Source organism: Gopherus evgoodei, chromosome 10 (assembly GCF_007399415.2).
Source record: "Gopherus evgoodei ecotype Sinaloan lineage chromosome 10, rGopEvg1_v1.p, whole genome shotgun sequence".
NCBI lineage: Eukaryota > Metazoa > Chordata > Testudines > Testudinidae > Gopherus > Gopherus evgoodei.
This window is the reverse complement of record NC_044331.1, coordinates 81,775,301-81,802,346: the sequence shown is the minus strand read 5'-3', so window position 1 is coordinate 81,802,346 and position 27,046 is coordinate 81,775,301. Positions and strand designations below refer to the sequence as shown.

Genomic DNA, 27,046 nt, shown 5'->3' with positions numbered 1-27,046 from the left:
TAAAAAGCCACAATCACTCTCACGTGGCGTTCCAGGGGAGTGTGTGAGGAATAACCTCGCGAATGCTTTTAATAAAATTTTCTTTCCTTCATTCAGAACCCCTCCAACCGCCCGTCCTCTTCCCAAGTAGCCAGCTCTGCTGGGTGGAGAGCTAGCATTGAGAAAGCACAACCTCTTCTAACTCTAAGGGTCCCTAGACTGTGGGCTAGCTTTCCAGGCAGAGGAAAGGAATTGCTTGGAGGATATGGGGCATGGGGTGTGCTGTGTTCTGTCCTGGGGCTGGGGGTGGGGTGTCTCATTTGTCATTCCCATCAGACATTGGGAGAAATATTCTGAATCCCCCAAACTTTGCACAGGTTTTAGCATGGATGGACCTCCGGTGGAAAATTCATCCCAGAAAGTGAGCTCTTTGGCAGTAACATTTAGCTGCGTGGTGCCCTCTTGTTCGATCCATCAGGGAACACAGGATCTCGGGTTAGTGTGCAGGGGACCCCAGCAGCATCCCAGTGTGAGAAGGCAAGGGGCTCACTGGATCTGGTAGTGAGTTTCAGCTGGCCTGACCAGAGTATCTCAATTTATTAATGTCATAAACTGTATCTGATACCTATCATGTAAGGTATCACTAGAAAACTAACAACACATGGATCATTAATATTCTTGTGCGGTGTGTGTCTGATAAACACCCCAGGGACCATACAGATATGAAGGAAATGTAGAACTAATGTGTGTTTATCAGACAAGTCCAGGGAATGGGTAAACGGGTGTCATAAACAGATAAGTAAGAGTTAACAGAACAAAGGTGTTTCATGTCTCTTCTGCCTGGAAAGGGTTAACAAGTTCAGTGAACCTGGCTGTCACCTGACCAGAGGAGCAATCAGAGGACAGGATACTTTCAAATCTTGAGGGAGGGGAGTTTCTGTGGGTGCTGTTAGTTTTGATTGTTGTTCACTCTGGGGGCTCAGAGGGACCAGACGTGCAACCAGGTTTCTCTCCAGTCTCCCTGATACAGGCTCTTATAAGTTCAGACGAGTGAGTCCTAGGTAGATAAAGAGAGTTAGGCTTATGTTTGTTTTCTTTATTTGCAAATGTGTGTTTGGCTGGGAGGAGTTCAAATTGGTATTTTGCTGAAAAGATTTTAATTTGTACTTGTATCCTTAGGCTGGGAGGGTATTCCCAGTGTCTATAGCTGAAAGACCCTGTAACATATTCCATTTTAAATTTACAAAGATAATTTTTTCTGTTTTTTCTTTCTTTAATTAAAAGTTTTTCTTGTTTAAGAACCTGATTGTTTTTTTATTCTGGTGAGACCCCAGGGGACGGGGTCTGGATTCACCAGGGAATTGGTGGGGAGAAAGGAGGGAAGGGGGAGAGAGAGGTTAATTTCTCTCTCTGTTAGGATTACTTTCTCTCTCAGGGAGAATCTGGGAGGGGGAGAGAGAAGGGGGGGGGGAAGGTGCATTTTCCTCTCTGTTTCAAGATTCAAGGAGTTTGAATCACAGTGATCTTCCAGGGTAACCCAGGGAGGGGAAGCCTGGGAGAGGCAACGGTGAGGGAAAGGGTTTACTTTCCTTGTGTTAAGATCCAGAGGGTCTGGGTCTTGGTCCCCGGGCCAGGTTTTGGGGGGACCAGAGTGTACCAGGCACTGGAATTCCTGGTTGGTGGCAGCGCTACAGGATCTAAGCTGGTAGTTAAGCTTAGAGGAATTCATGCTGGTGCCCCATCTTTTGGACGCTAAGGTTCAGAGTGGGGAATTGTACCATGACAACAGGTTTCTCCCAGATAAAGGACAGGCCAACGCCTCCAGCCAGGTATCATCAGAGTCAATTAGCAACCACATGCCAAGTGGCCATTCATTTGCATTGGAGAGGACAGGAGCAACTCAACTTGCATTTTAGCAAACACCAGCAGGGAAAGAAACCTGCATGGAACTTCTTTCCCCACCAGACTCACAGCTTGAATGAACTTTATTTGGGTGGCTAAGCTTCAGAGGAATCCTTTGCTGAGATTCAGTGGACTATAAAAGAAAGGGGCAAAGAACCTCAAGTTATCTTTCACCTAGGACAGGACAAGGGGAGCCAGCAGCCTAGTGTCCTGTGAAATGTCCTGCCTAAGAGCAAGTCAGCCATGCTTGGCAGAGTGGTTGGTGAGAGACATCATCTTAAACAAAGGCTGTTCCTTGCTAGATTAAGTTTCAGACCTTTAGATGGGGATTTTTCACTTGGTGCTTGTAACCGTTTCCACCTTTATTTCTTTTATGTGGCATCACTTAACCTATGTCCTGGGGTTAATAAATAAACCCAGTGCTGTGTTCAAATTGACCTGGTTGTTAACTCCGGTTCATGTGGCAAGCTGCTCGGTATTGGCTCGTTAAAGGAGCAAACTAACCTCATTATTCCTCTGAAAGGTGCAGGGAGGGGCTGGACATAGTAGAACACACGGTTTGGGGGGAATTTGGGGCTGGGAGTGCCTGAGGTCATTTGGTTGGTGGTAACCAAGGCTGGTGGAGAGCAGCATGTCACAAACAGGCTGCTGCAATCAGAACGCCGACCCAGAGCTGCTTACCACACAGGCACCCAGTGTATACTTGTCTGGTGTCCAGGCTGCAAAGCCCTGAACGCACCCCGGGTTACAGAGCAGGCAGGACACAACCCCTCCCTGGTCTGGATTGCATCCTCAGAAAGCGACAACCCCAAGTCATCCCTTAGGATGAGTCAGCCTGGTGCCCCTGTGTTAGTTCAGCTCAGAGCTGGGGCAGGACTGTGATCCCATCTCCTCCCTAACTGTTCTCTAGCCTTTCAACCTCCCATGTGGAACAGGCCTGTCAGATTTGTTATCTAGCTTTCCACACCGTGCCTGCAACTCTTGGACATTGCCTTGTTCCCCTTCTCTCTGCAGCAGATCACTGGCAATCTCATGATTTAGACAATGCCTCATTCTGTAGCCACCAGTAACACATTTATACCCATCCTCGGGGTGGTTGCCTCATACAGTTCCTGGGCTACGTGTATTCTCCACCTAGCACAGAGGTGGTGAGTTTGCCCAATGCAATGTAGGAACTTTCCTCAGTCCTCTTTCTCCCTTTAGATTGAGTTAGAGAGAGATGCTTGGAACAAATGTAAGCCTGCAGCTAAATACAAGGGGTGAAGTCCCTTCTCAGATACATGGGTGTCAATATCAACAGCCGGTCATGCTGACTAATATTGTCTCATTGTTCCCTAGTGCTCCCCGTCTGTCTGTCTCTGTCTATTTGTCTCTTGTCTTATGCTTAGACTGTAAGCCGTTTGGGGTAGGGGCTATCTTTTTGTTCTGTATCTGTACAGCTCCTAGCATGGTGACTGGGATGCCTAGACCCTATGGCAATACAAACAAGAAATAATACTAATAGTCATTATTCTGCATTGATCTCCCAGCTAGGGTGACCAGATGTCCCAATTTTATAGGGACAGTCCTGATTTTTGGGTCTTTTTCTTATATAGGCTCCTATTACTCCCACCCCACCCCGTCCCGATTTTTCACATTTGCTGTCTGGTCACCCTCCTCCCAGCCCAACTGGAAGCCTGGGACAGTGATGAATTATGTTGATTATTTGGCCGTCTTTTGGTCTGGTAGCTGCAGACACATATGCATCCACCCTGATTGAGAATGCTGGCTTTGCAGTCTAAGACGCCTCGGTCTGCAGGAGACAACCCTAATGTACTGTACATACAGGCGGCAGGACTAGCTAAGAAAACGTAGCAGTTAAACTTCTGGAAACCTGGCTTCTAGTCATCCTTTTTCCTTCATTCCAGGTTAGTTGAATGTGATGCTGTTTAAAATATTTAGTGAGGAAAACCCTGGTGTTGCATTTGGAAAGGCCAGTCTCACACTAAATAATATTCTGGGGGCCCTGTGGGGACTTGACCAGGGTTTGGGCACCAGTCCCTTCTCCAACGCTCCAGATGGGGAGAGGCTGGGAGGTACTTCTAACTCAGCAGTTTTAGCTCAGCAGTGTCAACTCTCTTCCTTGGCTGCTAAAAATAGATGGGTGTTGACTCTAGACGGTTCACCGTTTGTCTGCAGGATGCAGAACTATTGGCTAAGGCCAAGCTTGTTCAGCCTGGGATGTACACATGCAGTTGGCTGATGCACTTCTTCTGAACCTGCCAAAGGTTGCCAAGCCACAGGATCAATTTATTTTCCTATAAAACTCAGTTTCCTGCACCAGGGTCCCCGTTTCAGCTTTCTGGGGCTTGTTCTACCACATACCTGTCCAAACTCTGAAGGCCTCAGTGGCTTAACTGACTGGGCTGGATTGTCACCCATATTCCGTTGGTGGGCAGCTACTCTCCATTAAACAAATGGGATTCCCCATGTGAATAACTGCCCGCTGGTGGGGGTCAGGGGGCTCACAGTCTGGCCCTAAGACAGGAGTTGGAACTGGAGGAGATTGGAAGTCTCTGGTCACTTCTCAGTCAACTTGTAGGGGTCTCCCCTTAATACTTTCCCCACCGCTAGGTGTAGTCCTGAAGAAACCACCTGGTGAGATTAGGGCTTGTCTGGGCATGGCAGAGAGCTCCAGATGAATGCCAAGTCTGGCGACTGCATTGTGTTTTTGTATTTGTTGGAAGTGGAAGAGATTCTGCAGTGAGGACTCTGTTAGCACGGGGAGTTAGTGTAATGTGTGGGTCTAGGTACGTTCAGGGTGGTTTCCTTGACAGGCCATTTCCTTGTTTCTCCATGTTTGCATTGGGCAGTTTTGCATTTAAGCAGCCTTACCGATTAACCAACCAATTCTTTGTTGGTGGGGATGTATGTCAGAACCATTCCCAGCTGCCCTTCTCTGGGGGGCCAGAATGAACAAATGCGCTCACAAGGCAGGTGCCAATCATCACACTGATGGCTCTGCTTCTGTGTGTTGTGTCTTTCCTCTCCCACCTTTCATCTCTTGTTTAGATGGTGAGCTTTATGGGCCAGGGACTGTCTCTTTGCATGTGAGTGTAAAGCGAGTAGCCCTTTTGTATTGCTCCTGCAATATTAATCAAAATGACCTAAACATGCTTTGACTTGAGTTCTCCATGATCTGTGACTGCATTGGCTGGAGTCATCTTTACTTTATAGAAGTTTCATACTAGTCTGGACTTGTTAATTTCATATGTCCATGTAGTTGCTGAGTATAAAAAGGAACAACACTCTCAGTTAGGAAACTCATCAAAGAGAAGCTTAAGCAATTGGTTTAAAAAAAATTCCCCAAGCTAGGGTATGTGGCTGAGCTTGTTTTCAATCATGCAGTGTAAAAATTGCTGCCATAAACTGAATTAAAAAAGCATAAAGGTGCATGTTTGGTGGTGCAGAGTTGGTCTAATCCTTTCCAAATACCCTCAATCAGCATCCATCATTACGCCTCCCTTTGAAAATCCAGGAGAAAATCTGTGGAGTAGATCTGATTGAAACGTGGAATTTTCATTCCATGGGAAATTTTTGACATTTCAAATTTTTTTTATATTGCAAATTGGAACAAAAAGTCAAAATTTCCTGCAAAACAAAATTCCCTGAAAGAAAAATTATTTAGGCTCAATCTACATTTCATTTTCGTTTAGACTTATATATATATATTTTCCTCTTTCCTCTTTGTATTTTAAAATTAAGGTTTAATCATTTAAAAATTATCAGGTAGAATCATGAAAAATTAAATAGATTTCAAAATGCAAAGTCAGTCAGAGAAAAAACCAAAATGTTCCGTTCTTAGAAGGACCTAATCGGAACATTTTGAGTGGTTTTTTAGAACAAAATTTTATTGAAATTGACGTTTTCACATGTAATATTTCTAGTTTGACAAATTGGCATTTTCTGATGGAAAAACATTCCATTAGAACACTTACTACCGGCTCCACTGTGGAGAATTTCAGCCATTGAGACGTGCTAGCCAGCAGTTTATGTCCTACAGAGTAAACACAGAACTGATGCCTTGGTGTGATGTTATCGGGATCTGTGCTGCCGCAAAAGACATCTTTCCAGAGTTTATAATCACTGAAGATTAATGGCAATTTTGGCATGAGGGATTAGGCAGGAAGGATGTTCCCATGGTTAGCAAGCTAGCTTGGGACGTGGAAGACAGATTCGGGTTCAATTCCCGGCTCTGCCACAGGCTTCTTATGTGGGGAAGTCACTTAATCTCTGTGTACATCAGTTACCCATCTGTACAATGGGTATAAGGGCACTAGTCTTCCTTGCAAAGGTGTTGTGGGGATAAATATATGAAACATTGAGAGGTGCTTAGATACTGTGGAGACAGGAAGCATAGAAATACCCAAGATATCTAGCTGCATCCTAGCCAAATTGTCACTTTGTTTTCTACGTTTGCAGTGTCTTTTTCTTATGGGTTTGTAAATAAATTTGGCAATTTTTAGCCCCAACATTTATTGATCCAAAAATGTGTCCCAAAAAATGCATTATTCAGCATTCCTTAGACACCAGTCTCATCCTCAAAAAACGTTTATTTCATTGGGAAGCAGAAACAATATGAGACTTTAGGGGACCAATTGCATACCATGAACAACAAATAGTAGAAGTGAACAGCTTGTGAATGACCCCAGGGGCTGAAATTTGTTTGCATAAGAGCTATGGTGTAAATATTTGTGAATAACAAATACATCCTTAGAATTCAGGATCATGACTGCTTTGCAATGAGTAATAATGGTATATTTCCTACAGTGGTTACATAGGATCCTTTCTCTTTAACAAAGTTGTCATTGGACATTTTTTTTTCCCTTGAGGAGTCTCAGAGCCAAAACATTGTGCTTGCTTATGGAAATAAGCTGGGTAGAAAAGAAATTCCAAAGTGAACTTTTCCCTATTTTGCTAATGCATCAGGAAACCCCAGTGTGAGCGACTGTTTTAAAAAATATTACATTTGACTGCAAAAGTGCCCACTTATTTCTCCGCTGGCTTATGCATTATTAAAACCCATGCCTTATGGCAATGTTCAAAGCCAAAGGATCATTGTATTTTTTTAATTTAAACAAAATGGATCTTATCTTAGAAATTAAAAAATCTATTTCAAAGCTCAGTGCTGAATGAGCTAATGGTAGAGGGTGTGTATGCATAGCTAGCTCGCAGGCCAGTGATGAGTGTTCATCAGAGCCATCTGCGTTAGTGCTAATGTAATGTTACTGCTTGGAGACGCCGTGGCCTAGTGGTTAGATCAAAGTGTTCAGAGACAGGGGGAAGTAATTCAGACCAAGCCACTGAATTGCTCTGGGGCCTGGGGTGAGTTACTTAATTTCCTTGTGGTGTAGTCAGATGAGCTGTGAGAGTAAAGCAGATCTTGAGTGCGCATTTCCCCACATGTAGGGTTTCAATTCTTGTTGATGGCAGTTTCTCAATCTGCAGACAGAACAGGAGCCAAATGGGCAGTCAGGAATTGGGATCCATTTTTGCTGTAGATCAGAGAGGAAACTTTTCCCCTAATTCTGGACCAGGCTGAGCATCAGATAGCGTTGCTTTCTGCATTTGGTTAATACTGATAATACTTTGCACTTCTATAATGTTTTCCATTGGAAGAATTCAAAGTGCTTTAAAAGAACAAATTAATCCAGCACCACAGCTGCTGTGAGGGAGAGGAATTATTATCATCACCATCTCACAGATGGGGAACTGATGCACAGAACAGGTAAGTGATTTACCTGTGCGGCCAAGAGTAAAAGACAAGAATCCTGGGATGGAACCAGGGCCCTCCAGAGCTAAAGACATGAGCTAATGAGGACAGTTTGAGGCCTGTGTTGAATTACAGATGTGAGTAAAGTTACTCACATGCTTAAGTGTTTCCAGCCTGAAGCCCTTTGGTTGGGAGCTCCATAGGCCAGGAAATATGTCAATCTGTGCTAACAAATTGCTGTGTACGACAGCCAGGTGAAAATTTTTGGCTGAAACTTTTTTTCAGCAAGAAACTCAGATTTAGCAACACCAAAAGGTTTCACAAATTTGTGTTGATTTTGCTGAATTTAAAAAAAAATCTGAAAAAAAATGGAAGTGTTAATTTTTGACATTTTCAAAATGGCATGTTTCAATTTTTGGTTCAAAATGACTTTTTGTTTGCAAATTTCCTTTAAGGTGATTAACCCCGCCAAGAACATGTTTAAAAATGGATAAAGCCAAAAAGAAACATTTTAGAGTTTGTCATAACAAAACATTTCTTTGACCCCTCCCAACGTAATTTCCTAAGCCTGCCTCCAAACCACCAAACATCAAAGCATCGCATATATTGCATTTAGCAAATGTAGCACGAGATGCTGGATCAAAATCAAACTGCTGCCATAAAGTCATCAAACATATTTGTATTATACTCCTTGAAAGCCATAACTCGCGATTAGCAAATGCCCTCAGGCTTGTGCTGCCATTTCCACTTCCGCTTCCTGGCTTCAGCCCGATAAAGCAGCAGGTCAGCAGTTTTTTAGAAGTTGGTTGGAATGTACTTTCCTTCTGGCTCAGAACCAATATGATGGCGGCTAAAGCAAGAGGTTCAGGTTAAATAATTTGTCCAAGCAAAAGCAAATCTATTCCCATTGGAAATCCCCTGTGCTACAGGGAGCATGTGTAATGGAAGCCATGGAATGTTTGGCTGACTTCAAACAAGGGAGGAATTTAAGGAATTGCATTACAGAGCTGCCCAAACAAGCAAGGTATTGAGAGGCAATGTAATCTAGTGGATTGGGTACTGGATAAGGAATCAGTTGATCTGGGTTTGATCTCACCTCTGCTACTGACTTGCTGTGCAACCTTGGGCAAGTCTCTTCACCTTTCTGAGCCTGGGTGCCTTCCCACTGTCTGTATTTATGTAGATAGTACATGCCCTGCAGAGTTTACAGTCTCTCCCTAGATCTAGCACAGTGGGACTCAGCACTTGGTCAGGATGTCCAGGCATTACTGTAATAAAAACACACACACACACACACACACACACTCTTCCAATTTGGCCTTTTTTCTGTTCAGGAATAATCTTTGGTAAAACCTGGATTTTTATGGCTCTGTTGTTATCTGTACTTGTTCACAGAATAAGCTCTATTAACATAGTTGGGCAAACAGGTTTATCTGCAAACAGTTCAGATTGATAACTCCGTCTGGTATTTTAATATTTGGAATCCACCGTTCCAGGTGCACGATTAGCCATTTGATAATTACCTGTTCTGTTCATTCCCTCTGAAGCCTTGGTCACTGTCAGAAGACAGGATACTGGGCTAGATGGACCTTTGGTCTGATCCAGTATGGCCATTCTTATGTTCTTAATATCAGTGTTTATTTTTAAGCATTTTTTATTTTTATCTAAAGTGATACAATTTAAAATAATTTTCACAGTTGTGAGAAATTGGGGGGGAGCTCAACACTGGTGGGGGGGGGGAAGACAATTATTTAATGATAGTAGACACTGACATTCAAAAAGGCTTATAACTATTAAATTACCTTGTAACCATTGTCAATATCACATGTCAAAAAATATCCTTAAATCAAACTCTGATAAGTTCTCATTCAGCACTTTTCTCAATTTGCTTACGTGTAAATTTTTATTATTACTGATGGAAATATTTTTTTGTCAGTTGTTGTGTGTTTAGTGAAATTGATGTTCACAGACATTTGCCGATAAAAATCAAATCTTTCCAAGCCTAAATAGAAAAGGATCCTGCAGAGTAACTGCCCGTACCCCTAATACAAACAGCAACTCCTCAGAATAATGGAAGGGAAAGAGAACAATTGCTGAATGTAGCTTGGAACTGCCCCTCTTAAATGCACTGCTCAGAGATCCACTTCAATGGCTGGCAAATCATTTCGGATGAGCTCCCTGCCTAGCAAAGCTACGGATGGAGCGGTCATAGTTAGATTTTTTTAAAAACAATATGTTCTGATTGCTCAGACGTTCTCATTCTGTAGCTTCTTTCCTTTATTTGATTACCCACTTCATAATCTTTCCGTTTTGTTCACTTGAGAGGCGAAGACGTTTTTGAGGAGGATCTGCTGACAATGTGTGTCTCACAGAACAGCTGTTGGTAAAGGTTACCCTTTGGATACTGGCTGCCAATGCACCATAGAAATTGAATCACTTCTCTTTATTTCCATGTTGCTTTTTAAGCTGTGTAGAAGATTTCATTTGCTTTAAGGTACTTTAATTTGGGGAGCAGACAACACAAAAGCCACCACCTCTAAATAACACTAAGTGGGCAGTTTCAGCAGTAGCATTGATTAGAAGTCAAAATTTCCATCCCACCAAAATTCCAATATTTCGATACTTAGTTTTGTCCTGAATCTGGGCAAAAAGTCGAAATAGTGAAACTTTTCGTGGAGCAGAAAGTTCCAGTAACATTCTGTTTGGAAAAATTGAAATGTTTAGTTTCAATTTATCAGTTTATGAAATGTTGACATTACTCTCCCTGTCCTTCAGCCACTGCGGTGCATTGTGGGGCCCCTAGGAGGCCCTGTGACAGCTTCCCTGGTCGTAGAGCTTGCTGAGTTATGGGGTTGTTCTATGATGTAAACACCCCCCCACACTTGGGAACCCTCATGTCAGTTCTGCTCTAAAGTGAGTCTGACCTTAATTCCTATGGGATGAAAGGCAAACACATTAGCTCCCTTGGCCACCTGGCATGTGGCCCTTTGTAAAGAAAAATAAGGGCTGTGCTGAGGCAGTACACTGAAAGTTTGTAGGGTAGATGTTTAATCACTGGTGTCACCCCTTGCCTACCCACTGAAGTGGGGTCCTTTTCTGAATAACCTGACACCAAAGCAAAAATCAGGGGATAGATGTCTGCGTCAATGCAGCATACCAGAAACTATGTATGTCAGTGAATTGCATGAGCTGCAGTAATACTGCAGCAAGTGCGAACCGCAAAGATGGGGCGTTAGGTACAAATGAAATGGCTGCAGACAGGGAAAAACCCAGCACTAATCTTAACAATGAATAAACAACTCTGGAAAGGAAACTACAAAATACACAAATCATAAACAATGCACAAACACGCATGCACACGCAAACACGCAGTCTCTGACCCTTACTCCCACTCATATACCAAATCACTCCTAATTTCACGCAGCTGCTTACCTGCACATAATCCCATGCATTGCAGCCACAGGCACTGGCACAAGTGGGACTATGAGGACTCTGGTGGTTGCATGTGCCAGGGAAGCAGCTACCCACAGTTTCATGGGGGCACTTGGTTACAGGTTCAAGCAGGATGTTTTAAAACTGTGCTCCCACCGATCCATCTGGAAGACCAGGTGTGATGGAGGAGTCAGAAGGTAACTCCAGGAGCTGGACTAGATGATCTCTTGAGTTTCCTTCCAGCCTTACCTTTCTATTATTCCATGATTCACCAAGGGAAAAGTGTGGAGCTTTCTGGGAGATTGGGGCCAGCCCTGAGGGTGATGAGCAGGGACCAGCTGGAGGCTAGTGCACCGGGGCCCTATTGCTGACAGGGGCCATTGTGCTGCTAGGGTGACATAAATGATAAATATTATAACAATAATATTCCTTAATTAGTCTTGGAGTCAGCTAATTTGGGGGCAGATCCTGAGGTCTGACTCAGGTACATTCCAGTTCAATTTTGTTGGAGTATGATCTCAGGATCTGGCCCTTTTGCTATTAGCAAATCACTCAGATTCTTTTGTCCTTATTGCTAGACTTAGGGGGCCTTCCTGAGTTCATCTGTATCCTGCCTGCCAGGGAATGGCTGAGCAGTCCCCCCACAGGCTGGCCCGTTGTTTGTTACTAGGAGAACGTCGCTTCACTAGTGCATGAGACAGCCTGGTGCTATGAAATTATCACGACTGTGAGTCCCGTGGTTGGGACAGCATCCCTGTTGCATGGGACAAGAGACTGATGTTAACGGGGAGGAAGTATACATGCTTCCAAATCGCTTTCCTTCCTCTCGCTGCACCCCCTTTGGCATTACACCTCACGTTTAGCTGATGTGGACAGAAGACGACTTTGGGGGTCATCAAAGGGTTGGGTTAGGTTGTAGGGAGCAAGTTATTTTGCAGCATATCCCAGCTAGGCAGGGTAAGGGGTAGAGTCACATGAAGCTCAGAGGTATTTGTTACCATGGGTTCCCAGATATTGCTTCAGCTGGGTTCATCAAGCCATCCCCATGCTGCTTCTATTTCCTAGACAGCTGCAGCTTTTGGACCATTGGAGAGGTCTCACAGGCCTGGGAAACTGGTATTGTGTGAGTCCAGACCAAAGTGGAATTGAGCAAATTTTGGTGACAGGTAGCCAGCCTGGACTGAAATAATATATATTGGAAGATATAAAATACCATTCAGTGGGGATGTTCTCATTGGGTAGGAACTGCCATGCTCTGTCAGACCAGGGTCCATATACTCCAATATCCTGTCTCTAGCAATGGTTTCAGAGAAAGGTGAAGGAAACCCTGCAGCAGACAGTTATGGGGAACCAGGGAAGGTATCTTCCTGCCCCCCGTCAGTTAATATAGTAACAACAGCTAGCTGTCAAACACCACTGTCCATCTGTTGATCTCAAAACACCTGCCACAGGAGGGCACTCTCAGGGCTGGATTAACACATTGGCAAACTAGGCACATACCTAAGGCCCAAATTCATGAGACCCCCAACCTGAGGGACATTGTGACCCCCTGTGCCCTGGCGTAGTGCCACCTGCTCAGATTTGGCCCAGCCTCCCCACTGTCATCACGGAGGGCCCAGGGATCAAACCTGAATGGCCAGTGGGGCGGCCAGTGCTGCTCCTCACTGCTACCATAGGGCTGGCTCCTGCACCAGCGCTCCCCACTGGGGGCCTTCCTGGCTGTGTCCCACTTCCAACAGCCGCTGACCCCTCTGCTCTGCCCACTCAGCGACAACCTCGAGACTTGTTAGAAGTACAGGGAGCTGCCATGAATGCCCACATGGGGAAACTGGCCCAAGGAGCCTGGTGGGTGGGACATGTGGGGTAGTGTCTGGGCAGCAGGAGCCAGTCACTGACTGACCTGGACAAAAGCGGGTTAACTAAGCAACATCTGTGTAGTGAGAGCTGGATTTATTTTGGTTAATAGATCACTAGTGCAATTGTGCTGGTTAATATAAATATGTCCACACCATGGGAGCATCTAGTTTAGCTGGCCAGCAGAGGGCCCCAGAAGTGTATATTTGCACAGGGCGCAGTGATGGGTTAATCCAGCCCCGGTTGCTATCATTATTCCCATTTTACAGATGGGGAAACTGAGGCACAGGGACTGGAAGTAACTTGCCCAAGGTCACTCAACAAACCAGTGGCAGAGGCAGGAATTGAACCCAGGGTTCCTGAGTCCCAAGCCAGTTTGGCTTATGCTCTGAGCAGGGGTTTTATATCCCTTCCAAAATTCTGCTTTGTTTTTAATCCTTACAGTTGTAACTCCACATTATGCTGTTATGACATTAGCCAGGTGTTACAACAAACAAAACTTTCCCCCTCTCCCACCCAAATTTGCATGTTGCCCTAAAAATAGAAACAGGGCCAGATTCTCAGCTGTGTAAATTGGCATAGCTCCTACACCAGATGATACCAGCTATTTAGCCCGGGTTGTTTATCATCACCTATACCTTTCAGTTCCCCCACAGCACATTTCAGAGAGACGACAGGATGTGCTAAAAGCACATTTGAATTTTTAAACAATGGCCAGGGTCTTATGTTGTCGAAAAAACATCTTGGAGTGTTTACTGGACAAGCCCAATGAAACGCTGCGTATTCCATGCGTTTCCTGCCTTCCTGGGGGATGCGCTGGTCAGGGGAGTGGGTGGCAGGAGAATTAGCAAAGGAATGCACAGGACTCAATCTGGCGTTTTATTTGCATTTTTGCTCACACCTTTTGTGTGCGAAATTGGGAACGGAACGGTTTTTAATAGCTGGAGTTCACTGTGGTGTTGGCAAGTCCCCCAGCATCCCAGCTGGCCCCTTTACCGCGATTGATGAAACAGTAACGTTGCCAGGAGTTCTCCATCCATCACTGGGGTGGGAACTCCAGTCATGAAAACGAAAGGGCAAGAAAAAAGAAGCCTTTACAATTACAACCTGCAGCTCGCTAAATGAAGAATAAAAAACTGTTGAACACCCTATCCATATTTATTGGTGCAGCAGTAAGAGAAATTTGCTTTTGTGTTAAAAGACTTGAGACTGGATTTGTTGAGGAGTGAGTCAGAGAGAGAGAGAGAGAGAGAGAGAGTAACCGTCTCCGTTAAGAGAGAAAGTGAACTGAAAATGCTTTGGCGGTTGGATTGTGATAGGGCAAGGTTAGGGGAGAGATTTTACCTTAGTCTCTTCTTTAGTAAAGTGAATTTGAATTGGGCTGCTGATGGTGCGTAGTGGGCGTGGGCCATATTCTTCTCTCTGGCACCAGTGAAATAGACTTTCAGTACCCCTGCTGCAGGGACTTGTAAGTGAGCAAGTCCAGCCTATTAGAAAACAAAATGCTCATTAGAGTCTAAATGGGACTCCCATTTCCCAGGTCTCATTAGCTGGCAGGCAGTATAAAATGAACAAACTGGTGTGTCAAGGCATGGTAAAAGGAGGGAAAAGGGGGTTCTTTTTGGGGGTGTGTGTGAGACTCTTTGAGTTCTCCTAGGAGCAACAATCTGGGCTGTTTTTTTATTATGCTTCTAGTAGAGCAATCCCATAAACTGAGATTAGAACGTGGCGTTAGATCAGAGTCTTGGGTTCACAGGTTTGCCCTTTAAAGGCATACGGACTGGGGTGTATTCTGATCTCTGCAGGACGTTCTGTCTGTGCAGATCCCAGGGCTATTAACATCAGGGATGTGGTAAAATCCAGCTGAGTTTGTAATGTTATCACGAGCCCAAGAGGGCATTTGGATTTTCAAGGTTTGAAGAAAATTCAGGTTTTGTGAAGGGACCTGGAGTCACACACCAGGCTGTCCCCACCACCACACACCAGCCCTGACCTGTGGCCACTGTTTCTGGGGATCAGAGAACAGCTTAGTCTCCCTAGCCATTTCAGCCTTTCCTCAGCTTTTTTGCTGATGATGCCAACGATGGTGCCCATTAGTATCAACAACCACGATGACTTTGGTGCTGTGGACAATTGGACAGTCTGAACTCGACTTGACTCTCCACCCATTCAAGAGAGGGCCCAGACAGCCCTCAGATGGCAACGTCATAGCTTGCTATTATTATTTAACTTTTTTCTGGTAGAGCCCACAATGTGCCAGGTGCTGTACAAACAGAAGGGAAGGCGCGGTCATTGCTGACCCATTCTGGAGTCTCACCAGCTAATTAGAAAAGAGAATCTTCTACTAATCATCTGTTGCCACCCATCCACATTGGTCACTGTTCTGTAATTCTGGAGTCACTCCTCAGAGTGACTCGAGATCTTATACCAAGGTCATTGACACCAGAACCTTGACCTGTATGCTTAATTCAGGAGAAGACAAGTACTGTGATTGTCATACTGTACTTTGCTTCTTGTCTGCACTATTACAGACTAAAGCCAGTTCCTGCTCTGACTTTCCTCCCATGCAACCCCACTGTAGTCAATGGGGTTGTACTCAGGGGTCTGTCTGTACTGCAGTAGCATCTAGCAACCCCAGACAAGGGTCCGGACCCCATTGTGCTAAGCACTGTGTAGACAAGTACCAAGGACAGTCTTTGCCCAAGGCGGCTCCCATGCCACAGGTGGACAAAACAGAGACATGAGGTAGGGCTCTGTTGGAGAGGGAGGTAACAAAAGAAACAGAGTTTGGCAAAAGTCACAACCCTAGTCAGGGCCTGATGGGAATGGCTTGTAGGCAGCACAACACAATAGGGCTTAAGAAGGGATTTTAAAGCGTTTTGATGAGTTGATTTTCCCTGAGCATTGGGCTTGGCATGTGGGGGCTGACAGCTTGATGTTATCAGCTCGTTCTTACCCTGGTGTCCATCTCTGAAGATGTTAAAGGGTCAAAGCTGGACAGATCCACTTGAGTCATTACTGTTGTCCTTTCCTTTCCACAGGAACCTGATGCCGCGGACTCTAGAGGGCCAGATCACAATGGAGAAAACCCCGAGTTACTTTGTGACCAAGGAGGCCCCCAAACGTATTTACAACATGTCCAGGGACACCAAGCTGATTGTGGTGGTGAGGAACCCAGTCACCAGGGCCATCTCGGACTACACACAGACACTGTCCAAAAACCCCACCATCCCCAGCTTCCAGGCGCTGGCCTTCAAGAACATCAGTACAGGCCTCATCGACACCACCTGGAGTGCGGTGCGGATCGGCATCTACGCCAAGCACCTGGACAACTGGCTACAGTACTTCCCCCTTTCAAAATTCCTCTTTGTCAGTGGGGAAAGACTCGTGAGTGACCCGGCTGGGGAGATGGGCCGAGTGCAAGACTTCTTGGGTCTCGAGAGAGTCGTGACGGACAAACACTTCTATTTCAATGAGACCAAGGGCTTCCCTTGCCTGAAGAAGCCGGAAGGAAGCAGCCGACCCCGCTGTTTGGGAAAGTCCAAAGGGCGGCCTCATCCAAAAATCCACGGGCAGGTGATCCAGCGCCTGCAGGAGTTTTATAGACCATTCAACATGAAGTTCTATCAGATGACTGGGCAGGACTTTGGGTGGGACTGAGATCTCACCAGGCCATTCGCTTTCTACGCCACAGTGGGGAGAGGGCAACTAGTCCCCTTAGCAGACCTACACGGCCCTAAGCTCATTGTGTACCAAGCTGCCCAGAGACTCTAGCATAGGTGTGTCCAAGGCAAACTTTTGGAAGACACTTCCCATGTTCTAATTTATAACGGACCTGTTCCTGGAGAGAAATGTACACTTACTGAGTAGAGAGAAATATTTAAGAAAGAAAAACAAACAAACAAAACCCGCAACCCCAGATCAGATTAAATATTCTTCCATATGAATTTCGCTAATCTATATTAATCAGAATGGTTTTCAGATGGTGTGGTGTGTGTGTTTGTGTGTGTGTGTGTGTGTGTGCGAGTATGTGTGTGTGCGTGCAGTGACAAAGGTACTAAGATTCACAGTAAAGCTTTGCAAATCAGAGTTGGCCTCCTAATGCTGTCCTTTCTCTGACCATACTGAGAGCGCTGTAATATTCGCAATCAGCCATCCCCACCCTTTTAATTAGCAGGGAGAGGGCCCCAGACTTCAGTGCTGTGTTCAGTTCTTGGATGCCTTTCTTGCAAAGATAACAACCGCAGCCAGGTTCGAAGCTGCTGTACAGCAATGTAGGTCCATTGCCTTCAGAGGAGCTAGGTTGATTTACATCAGCTGAGGCTCTGGCCTGGTATATTAAAAACACAAGTGACTTATGATAATAACATGTTAGGAGCCTGATCTTGCTCCTCCCATTGGAGTCAATGGAATTTTGACTTTATTGGGGCCAGTAGCATGCCCCAGTTAAAAAAAAATCTTATTTATCTATTACTTTTTATGTGTGTATGTGCGTGTGTGTGTGTGCTTCACTCCGTTGGGCCAGTGAATTTTGGCCGAGCTCCTCAAAGGCACCTGAGGCCCTTCCACGTACCTTTGAGGACCTGGGCCTTTGTGTTTCTAGTCAATTTCACTTTCCAGCTTTTGGGTCTATGCCCAGCAAGTTTGGTTTTCAGTTTCCTATGCTTCAAGAGAACATGGACACCCTCTGCTTCCCAAAGCTCTTTTTCATTAAAATGTTCAATAAATAAAATCAAGCATTGTGTTTATTAGAGTTTTGTAAAAGCCCTTTTAAAAAAGACAAGCTGAATTTTGCACGTAAGTCACGTTTGGTGTCCTTAGAAACAGTTACCTGGTTTGATAGTTTCTGCCAGATCTGCAAAAAACAGGACACAGTGAATCTGCAAAAATAATACAAACTGTCTGTGGGTGATTTATTGTTATTTAAAGGCTTGATTCTGCCTCAGAAGTCAGTGGGAGTTTTGTCATTGACTTCAGTGAGGGCATAATTGTGTCTTAAATGCACAGGGTGGAATCTTGGCCCTCTCTGAAGTTAACGGCAAAAGTCCCATTGACTTCAACTGGCCAGGATTTTACCCACAGTTCTTCTCCGGCTAAACTATTTGCATTAAAAATTCTGTTTTGTTGAGATTTCAGGAACATACAATACTGACAACTCTGGGCAAAAAAGAGTGGAAAAATCTCCCATTCTTAATTGCGACAGAAGTCGCAGCTCTACAAAATTGTTATAAAAATTTACTAGGCCACATCACAAAATCTGCTTGCCAGTTCTTTTCCCTATGAGCATACAAAATTATTTATACTTTGTCAGTCTAAATATTATTTGTCTTGGTGAGTGATAACGTAGCATATGGACAAAAGAACTGTAAATTGGTAAAGTTTGAAATAAAAGGAAATATTAGTTCTGTGCCTAATAAGCAAAATCATCTTAAGCACAATAGTCTGCTTTAAACTGGTACTTGCATCTAATTGACCTCAATAGGAGTTAAGCACCTGCTTAAAGCTAAGCAGGTGCTTAAATGCTTTGTTGAATCTGGGCCTTATCAGCTGGGTCAAAACATTCATTGAAAAGAATAGGACCATTCACCTGCTTAAAGCTTTGACACATGCTCAAGTACCTTGCAGGATTGGGGCCCTGTTTTCAGAATGGCACTTTGATCATTTTCTCTTTTCCATTTTGCAGCTGGCTCTGCATCTCACATGTTGATTTTTATTGAGGCGAGTTTCCTTTCGGAGACTGGGCAGTGACTGGCATTTGATGATACATCTGTTCGAACAGTGAATCCAGAGAATGGTGTATTTTTCCTGATTTAAAATAGTCTGAAAGAATAAAAACAATTAGCGGCAGTAGTTCTGAATATATTCCAGATCTGGATGCATTATGTATCACATGTAACACGGGTGATAAAGTTGGAGACCTCCAAGAGTAATGACAAAAATTCCCCTCCTCCCAGAAACAATTTTGCTGAAGAACATATAGGAAAAAAAGTTTGATCTTTAGCCCAGTCTTGGTTTCCAGATTTGCAGCCACAAAGGGCAGTCATTGGAGGCCGGTGGAATGAGTTCAAGTGTTCTCATAATTAAAGAGGGGCAAAAAAACCTTTGTTAACCTTTCATAATCTTATCAGTGACTTGTTTGTCTTTTTTGGTTTTGGAGGGCCCCTGGGCCCTGCATGGTTTTGTACTATGTGATAGATCCATTTGATTCCAGTACAACATAGTCTCAGTGCTAGCTATCCTGTATGGCGTAGGGTTGACTTGCTGTTTCAATGGTCACAAGCCATTGGTTGCAAACCGTCCCGGCTGCATTGTTAAACAAAAATGTTAAACTCTTTCGGGTAGCCAGTGTTTTCCTAGACAAATACAATGTAAGCAAAGAACCTCTGCCCTTTCCAGTGCGTCCCTTCGTGTTCCAGTCAGTCTCCGGATTGATTTTGCATCTGGCATTTTACACGGGGTGTTTTTAGTTGGTTTGCAATACCAGTTGTTAAAGCTTCTCCCACTTCTTTGCTTTTTCTACAATAAGAGACTCCTCTTTGTTCTTCATCCTCTTCAGTGTGGCATTTCTTTTGTATGTGTGGCAATTAAAGCCTCTAAACTCATGGCTAATGGTCAGCGCGTTAGTCAGTTTCAGACAGGAGGCTAATCTGTTTACTGCCGCAACAAACGATGCACAAAATGACGCGACTCAATGTCAGGTCCAAGTTGAACACAAACAACCCAGCTATTTATATGTTGAGAGACAGAGATAGAAACGTGAATGTTTTTTGGTATCCCTTGGAATAGACGTGACTTCTAATTTGCATTGTCTTTGCCCTGCTTTACATTCCTGTCAGTTTCTAAGGCCAGCGTAGCCGCATTGTACCTGGTTAAGATGCTGTGCTAGGTTAAGCAACAAACAAAATCTGGATTAATTTTCTGTGGTGCTCGAAAGGCTAGATTCACACCTGGTGTACATCAGAGCAGCTCCATTGATTTCAGTGGAACTACATGATTTCAGGCCAGCTGAGGATATGGTCCTGAAAGGCAATTGAAGCAGAAAGAGGTTCAGGATACACTTAAATGGCTTCTTCCCCCCATTTCCATAGCTTTTACTGTGAAGTCATTCTACAGTTTCATGTGGTTGGGTTTGTCCAGCTTTGTACAAACCACAGAGGAATCTCTCTCTCCTCCCCTCATGCCCTTCCCCTGCCCCTTTGAAAATTCATGCTAAAGTGAGGCCCGATCCCAGGTGCTGCTGAGTGCCCTCTAGCCAGTTGGAGCTGAGGGTGCTCAGCTCTCAACAGCAGGTACCCAGCACCTCTTAAAATTGCCCCCCTCCAAAGTGTACAAATTCTGCCGAGGCGAGCGGCCCAAGGAACTGGAAGTGCCCTCCTCCAACCCGCTGGCGGTTGGATGTCAGAGCCGCTGGAGCCTGTTGTCACTTTCACTGGCAGCGCGACATGATGGACTGCACTTTGCTTGTTTAGGTTTTGTTTCCAGCCATGACATTCGACCAAATTATTCTCCACGAAGGGCTTTAAAGTTTCCCAAGTGCCTGTGAAAACCTGGAAACGCTGATCATGATCCTATTTCTCAGCTGAGTGGCTACATTCAGCCAGAGCCATATTGATATGCAAAACGTCAAGGGCCCTGGGTCTAAAGATGGTTTCTGTCTGCCTTGTGAAAGGGGCCATACTTTTTTAAAGCCTGGGCCTTTCTAAAGCTGCACAATAACATATAGACTATGGCATTTAAAGCATCTGAAGCAACCCAAGAAGTATTGAAAGCTTGCTTTGCAGACTCATTAAGACTACTCAGTAGGTTCTGGCAAATATCATGCCAGGGCTGACCGCACGGATTAAGACTTTTGAAGTGATACACAAACCCCTTGCTTAAACTAATTGCTGCCCCATGGCTCATGAGGTCAAGTATTTGTATTCATTGCATTCGAGAGGAGTCACTTGTGGGGCTGTCCAGGTGAAGTCTGCGCTGCATTAGACCAGGACAATAAGCTGGAAGTTTCCTGTAGGAAGGGGAAAGGTAACCAAGATGGAAATCTCATGGATCTCTCAAAGGAGAATCATTGAATACAAACAAACTTATGCCCAGCGCTGCAGGGTTTTTCAATGAAAGAGTTCCAAAATGGAATAGTGGTTTTGCAATCTAATATACTAAGTGCGGGGAGGTAGCCTTGCCAAATGCTTCATTAAGATCTTTGTTGTGCTACCCTAAAATGGCCAGTTCAATTCAAAGGGAATGTAACTTTAATTACACGTGTCAGTCAAGTGTGTACAAATCTCTGTCGTTGTTTTGGTTCATACACGATGCTGCAGTTTTTTGTTACTGTCACCCCTGGGAGTTACTTTGAAACCTATTATTTGAATTCTGTGAATTTTGTTAAGGGTATACTGAAAGAAAAATTGCAAAGGTGATTGAGATCAGAGAAAATCCATTGACATTTCATTTTCTTTGCCTTCAGCCCTAGATGTGTTTACTGGGCAGCAAAATTTCATTCTTCCCTACAACACTGTGGGGATGTATCTTCCATATCCTGCTTTTAAACTTTTTCACAATGAATTGAACATTAATAACTAGGCCTGGCTTGTCCTAAAATGTTTGTCTTCCTGTTTTGGGTAGGGGGACTTACCTCATCAGTAAGGAAAGAAAAGCAGCAGCGAGAGGCAGAATTGGCATCCAAGTGATGGTGAATTAGAGAGGAGATTGGATGGTGAATGCTCTACCTTATATCACCGGGGCTGCTTAAAATGCAACTTCATCTCCTAAGTTCTCCATTGTAACGCCACCGCAATCTTAGCAAATTGCTGCCATCAGTTAAACTGTTCAGAAGGCAACATTATCCTGTGACAACACTAAAGCATTGTGCCCAGCATGAGAAATATAACATGCTTCAAACATCCATCAAGTTGTAAGGCTAGTATTTCAATTTATGCAGAATTATTATCCTATGATAACCCTTAAAGCCAGAGGAATTCCAAACGATTCACTTCTGTTTGCCATCAGTGGACAGTTAATGATTGCTGGTGAAAACCAAGATGCAAAGTCTACATTGGGCAGATAGAATCAAATCCATTGATCGAGCAGTGGTCGCTTTTGTGATGCATTGTTCCCCAGTTACAAGTGGGTTCCTTTTAGCAACAGAATAGGGAACCCATCATTTGTTAACTTGTGCCTCGTGTATATCCTAGAAGAAATGGCCTTTGTCTTCACTTGCTAGTGGGCCTAATTAAAAAAGCAAATTTAGAAAAATCAGGGGCAAGATTTTCTAAAGACCTCAGCCAACTTTTTCATTAAGGCACAACATACCATAGTTCGCATTCCTCCCAATGGGAGCTGATGAGTGCTGAGAGCATTTGAAAAAAAAGTTGACCTCTTCGATTTGGATGACTAAGTGGGACACTTAGAAAAATCTGTCTCCAGTTGCGGGTATGAAAATCTAATCCAAAATGTCTTTTCTTTTTCCCCACCAGCCAATTTCACCTAATTTACAATCACTGTCTTTTTTTAAATTCCTATAAGCTCGTGGGCATCAAACTTGTATTGTGAAAAACCAAAATGCTACAGTCTTTATTCAGGCAAAACTCCCCTGGAAGCCACTAGAAGTTTTGCCTCGGTAGGAATGCAGCTGCCAGCTCTGGAAATACCATAGTACAGTGTGACATGTATTTGAACGTTGTAAATTTTCAGCTGGATTGTTTGGCTTGGATTGTGTTATGTATTGACCAGTTATATTTTGATTTTTTTCTCTTTTCCCTATATGGAAGATACATCTTTGTGTTTATATTTTAACAGAGAGCGTTCTGGGCCTGATATCATTCTCCTTTGCTGGAGTTTTCTCACCACCTGTAAAATTTGTACAAGCAGTCTCCACTGGGATAACAAAGCTGGGTGAAAATGTCAGAATTTGATCACACTAAAAAAAAAATAACCACTATATTTTTCTGCACAAGATCTCTGAAAATAAAGTTATAAAGAAAACGATGCAGGACTATTTTTGTTTTCATTGGTGTATTTGCTGTTCTGGACCAGTGTGAAAAATAGACTCTCTGGTTATTTTCATAGGTTTTCTCCCCGTTTTGTCCCTATCTTGGATTTGTAAAAATCCAGATTTTTCAGGTTACTTGGAAGTAAATATTTATTCTCCAGGATGTCTAGTTATATAGGAACCTGGCCTCGAAACATGAGAGAGAGAGACAGCCTGACATATATCAAACATTTTCTTCCTGCGTGCTACTGACAGCTGTTAGGTCAAGACTTTTCCAAATTAGCATGCAAATGATGGTTTGGATAATGTGTGTGGACTCTGGTTTGCTCTGAGAAAGACACTATGAGGCCTCCTACAGCTAAAAATGTAAGGATCATGCATACATGATGCAAGAATCATAGACTGAGTGCCCTTCACTAGGCATAATCTGGGCACGTTCCTTCCATTAAACTGTGATCCATGAAACTGATGCCTTGCATCATCCATGTGAGCTGAAATTGATCACAGAGAGAGGGAAGGCAAAACTGAACATGTTAATGTGTCAAAGGTGCTTTATTGCCAATGAATTTTGGTCATGTGACTCTACAGTGAACTGTAACTAGTAATTTTTTGCTTAATGCATCCTTAGTAATTTTGTTTACATAGATGAAAATAATGGTGAACGTTTTCCCATCACCTCCCAGGGCTTTGGAAATTGCACCTTGCCAGGATTATTCTGTTCGGTGAGCTCTAGGAAGAAAAAAAATTGTATCAGACACTCCTCTGGCATATAAACAAGACATTGTCATATTCTACACACATTTCCCTCAGCCCTCTTCGACTGCTCCTGCTCCCCCCCAAGTTTTCTACAGGGATTCTGACTATTGAAACATTTTTGGTAAAGTGTCAGTTATATTCAGACTTTCTGGCAGGGTCACCCAGTGATCATGTGACCTTGTCAGTCACAGATCTCCCTGGCTTTCTTGTCATGTGACCTTGTCAAGTGTTTGGACAGAGGGCAGCATTCACTGTCAACTGAGATTAACTTGCGTTGAGAAAGTTACACATATTGATAAAAATGTTTGCATCCTGAGACAATCACAATCTATATCTGGGGTCCTGCTCAATGACATTTTCTTGGTTCAGCTGAATCCATTAGTCCAGAAGTTTGTTATGGAGTCTGCTCATGAAAATGACCCTATTTGTGAGCTGGCTACACTTTGGTGGGGTGACCGTTTAATAACTGTAAGCAAGGCCCGTTTGCTATGGAGAACACGTGACAAGAAATAAAGAATTTTATGCACAAAGGATACCCCTCTCCACAAAACTCACATTTTACTGTGTGATCTGGCTTTCCTCAGTGTCACATGCTACCAGGATCTGCATACATCAAATGCCAGAAGGAGGCCTTGATTGTCTTTCTGCTTTGAAGTGGTGTTGAGCATGCCTGACTCAGGAGTCTGGAAATGTTGATTACAGCCAGCCTATTGAGGAGGGCATGGAAGAGTGGAATAGTGCTCAGGAAGTTGATCAGCATGGCTGGTGCAGGAGACGGTGCTTATTTATAATTTAGCAGTGGTCACAAACAGGAAAGTTGCAGCCTGCATGTGATTGGCAGTGCCACCATCACAGCTGGTAAATGATCACTCATCCATGAAATGGGGTGCACAGTCTGTGCAGTGACACGAACACAAAGCTTTCATATTCCCTTACACATACAGTGAGTCGGAAAAAACATTTTTCCCTAGGAAAAAAATTCAGCTGGAAAATTATTGTTTGAAATTTTTCAGGAGAAATTTTTGAAAGGAAATTTTCATAGGATTTTGATTCAAATCAAAATTTTCATTTCAAACTGAGATTTTTCCTTGTGGGTAAGATTTTGAAAACTGGCCTGTTTTAAAAAAAAAATTGGATTCCCCACCCTCCCCACACATTCACACAAACTTTATTTTGGCTGTTGAATGTGCTAGATGGAATGATGTGTTGATTTTCTTTCCATGTTTTTCACACTGTAAATATTCAAAACTTCTCCAACTTTGGAGAAGTTTCAGAGTTTCTATTGCATTTGGTGGCAAAAAAAAAAAAAAAAAAGAGGAAAACAGCAAGGGAAAGGCAGAAAAACAAAAAATCTGACATTTTGAAAATTTTCCACTTTCAAAAGTCAAAATTGAAATTTCAATATGAAATGAGATGATTTAATTGTTCAGTTTCCTGCACAAGAAAAGGAAAAATAACTTCAATCATAAATGATATTTTACCATGAAAAATGATAGTTTCAAAGCAAACCCAGTTTGGTAGTAAACGTTTTCACTCAAAATCTTGTAACTAGTTGTAGCTATTTTTATCAATGTGTCTCAAATCTCTTTTCAAAGCCAGGTTACTATCATCATTCTCCTCATTTCACAGCTGAGATAGAAGAGGCACAAAGAATGTTGAGTGGTTGGCAGAGTGGAGCACAGAACCCAGGTCTCTCTACAGATGAGAGAACAGCAGGACACTGAGGTAGGATACTAAAGTGCAGCCACGCTAAGGTTTCAGGGGAGGTGGCTCAGAGTACATCTATGCAAAGAACATCTAAATAAACCATTGCATCATAGAGACATGAAAGAACATAACTATTGCAAAACCACCAGGCTCCAGCCTTGAGAAAGCCCAGGGTGTCCTCCACCCACATTCCTGGCCCTTACAAAGGTGGGACTTCAGCCCATCTCAAGTAACGGTTTCCTCTGTGATCATTTGGTTTCCAGTGTGGGCTCACTAGCCTTTCCCAGCCTGCTTTTCTGGTTACTGGCTCTTTAAATTTGAGAGTGTCAGTAGCTGCAGCCCCAGAACAGCCATTTTGTATCTAGCTGCTCAGACTGTCCATCGTGCCGTCACTCCCTGCTGGTAAGTACTCTGAGCTCCTATACCTATGACATGTCCCTCTGATGTTCCCTTCTTCCTGAGCAGATGGAATATCCTCCCAGGGACATTAGAAAACAGTTCTGAACCGTAAGATCACCTGGGGCAGTGGCACAGGCTGCTGGGGAGAGGAGACCAGGGAGGACATGATCCCCGAATACAGTCAAGAAATGAGGAAATTAAAAAAAAAAAAGAGTGGGAATGATGTGAAGATGGGAGCTAAAAATGCAAAGGGGTCAGGGCATGTGGCCCTGGAAATTTCTGGTCCTGATGATTTATGCTGACTGGGTCATATGATCATGTGAAAGAGTTGGGTGTTTCAGTGGGGTGAAATTAACACTTGTGAGGGCAGCAGCAGCAGCATGAAACCTAGCTTCCACTTATATCTTAAAAACAGACCCCAGGCGAGACTTGAGTGGTGCAGAAGCCATATGCTGGTAGTGGGTCATTAGCAGTGGGAATTGAATCTGGGGGCTCTGGAGCTAATGTGTGAGCTTCTAGTGCCTTGGCTATAAAAATCCAGCTCTCAGCTAAGGAGAGACTCATCAACCATTTATATGTGGACCATCTGCCACTAGAGGGGGACAGGTGCCACACTGAATGGGAGTGGGTTACATCTGCATGGATCAATTTCACTTTGAAAGAGCAGGAGAGGAGAAAATTACGTTTACCAATGTACATGGCATGCATAGAGTAGGCAGCAGTGATCCCTGTTTGCACGTGGTTTAGCTGTGTGTTAGCCCCGTGGGCTGCCAAAATCCATTTCATTTGGCTGATCAGGGATTCTGGAGAGAATTCCCCCCTCCCCCCCCCCAGCCTTGGTTATTTGAATGGAAATGAAACCTGAGCACTAGAAGAGAGTCTGTTTGCATGGTGATACTCGGTGTAAAATTATCACAGTTTAGGTAGAGCTGGCTGGGAATTTTTTGACCAAAAAATGCCAAGTCATAGAAATGGAAAATTTTCATAGAAATGTATCAGTTTCTAGGAAAAATGTTGGGAAGGTTTCCTGGGTCCAGGGTGAAATTGCGTAGGGCACTCATTGGGGATGTGGGAAGGCCAGCTTCAACTCCCTGTTCTGCTTGATTTGGAGCAGGGATTCAAACCTAGGTCTCCTACATCCCAAGTGACTCACCTAACCATCATGCGATTGAGTCAAGTTCTGCTGTTGTGTCTCTCTCTCCTTTTGGAGCTGCTCCACTCTGTATAATGGACAATGGTTGGGGCACTCCCCTGGGATGTGGGAGACCCAATTTTCTGCT

The 27,046-nt window shown here is 43.9% G+C and overlaps 1 protein-coding gene across 1 annotated transcript in view; it reads left to right on the top strand.

Annotated features, from left to right (window-relative positions):
- Nucleotides 1-17,584, top strand: part of HS3ST6 (heparan sulfate-glucosamine 3-sulfotransferase 6) — a 107,628-nt gene extending 90,044 nt beyond the window's left edge. Inside the window, exon 2 of the mRNA XM_030579201.1 lies at nt 15,961-17,584. Within this exon, the coding sequence (XP_030435061.1) occupies nt 15,961-16,579 (619 nt within the window). The 3' untranslated portion in view covers nt 16,580-17,584. The remainder of the gene's footprint in view (nt 1-15,960) is intronic.
- The last annotated feature ends 9,462 nt before the right edge of the window (nt 17,585-27,046 follow it).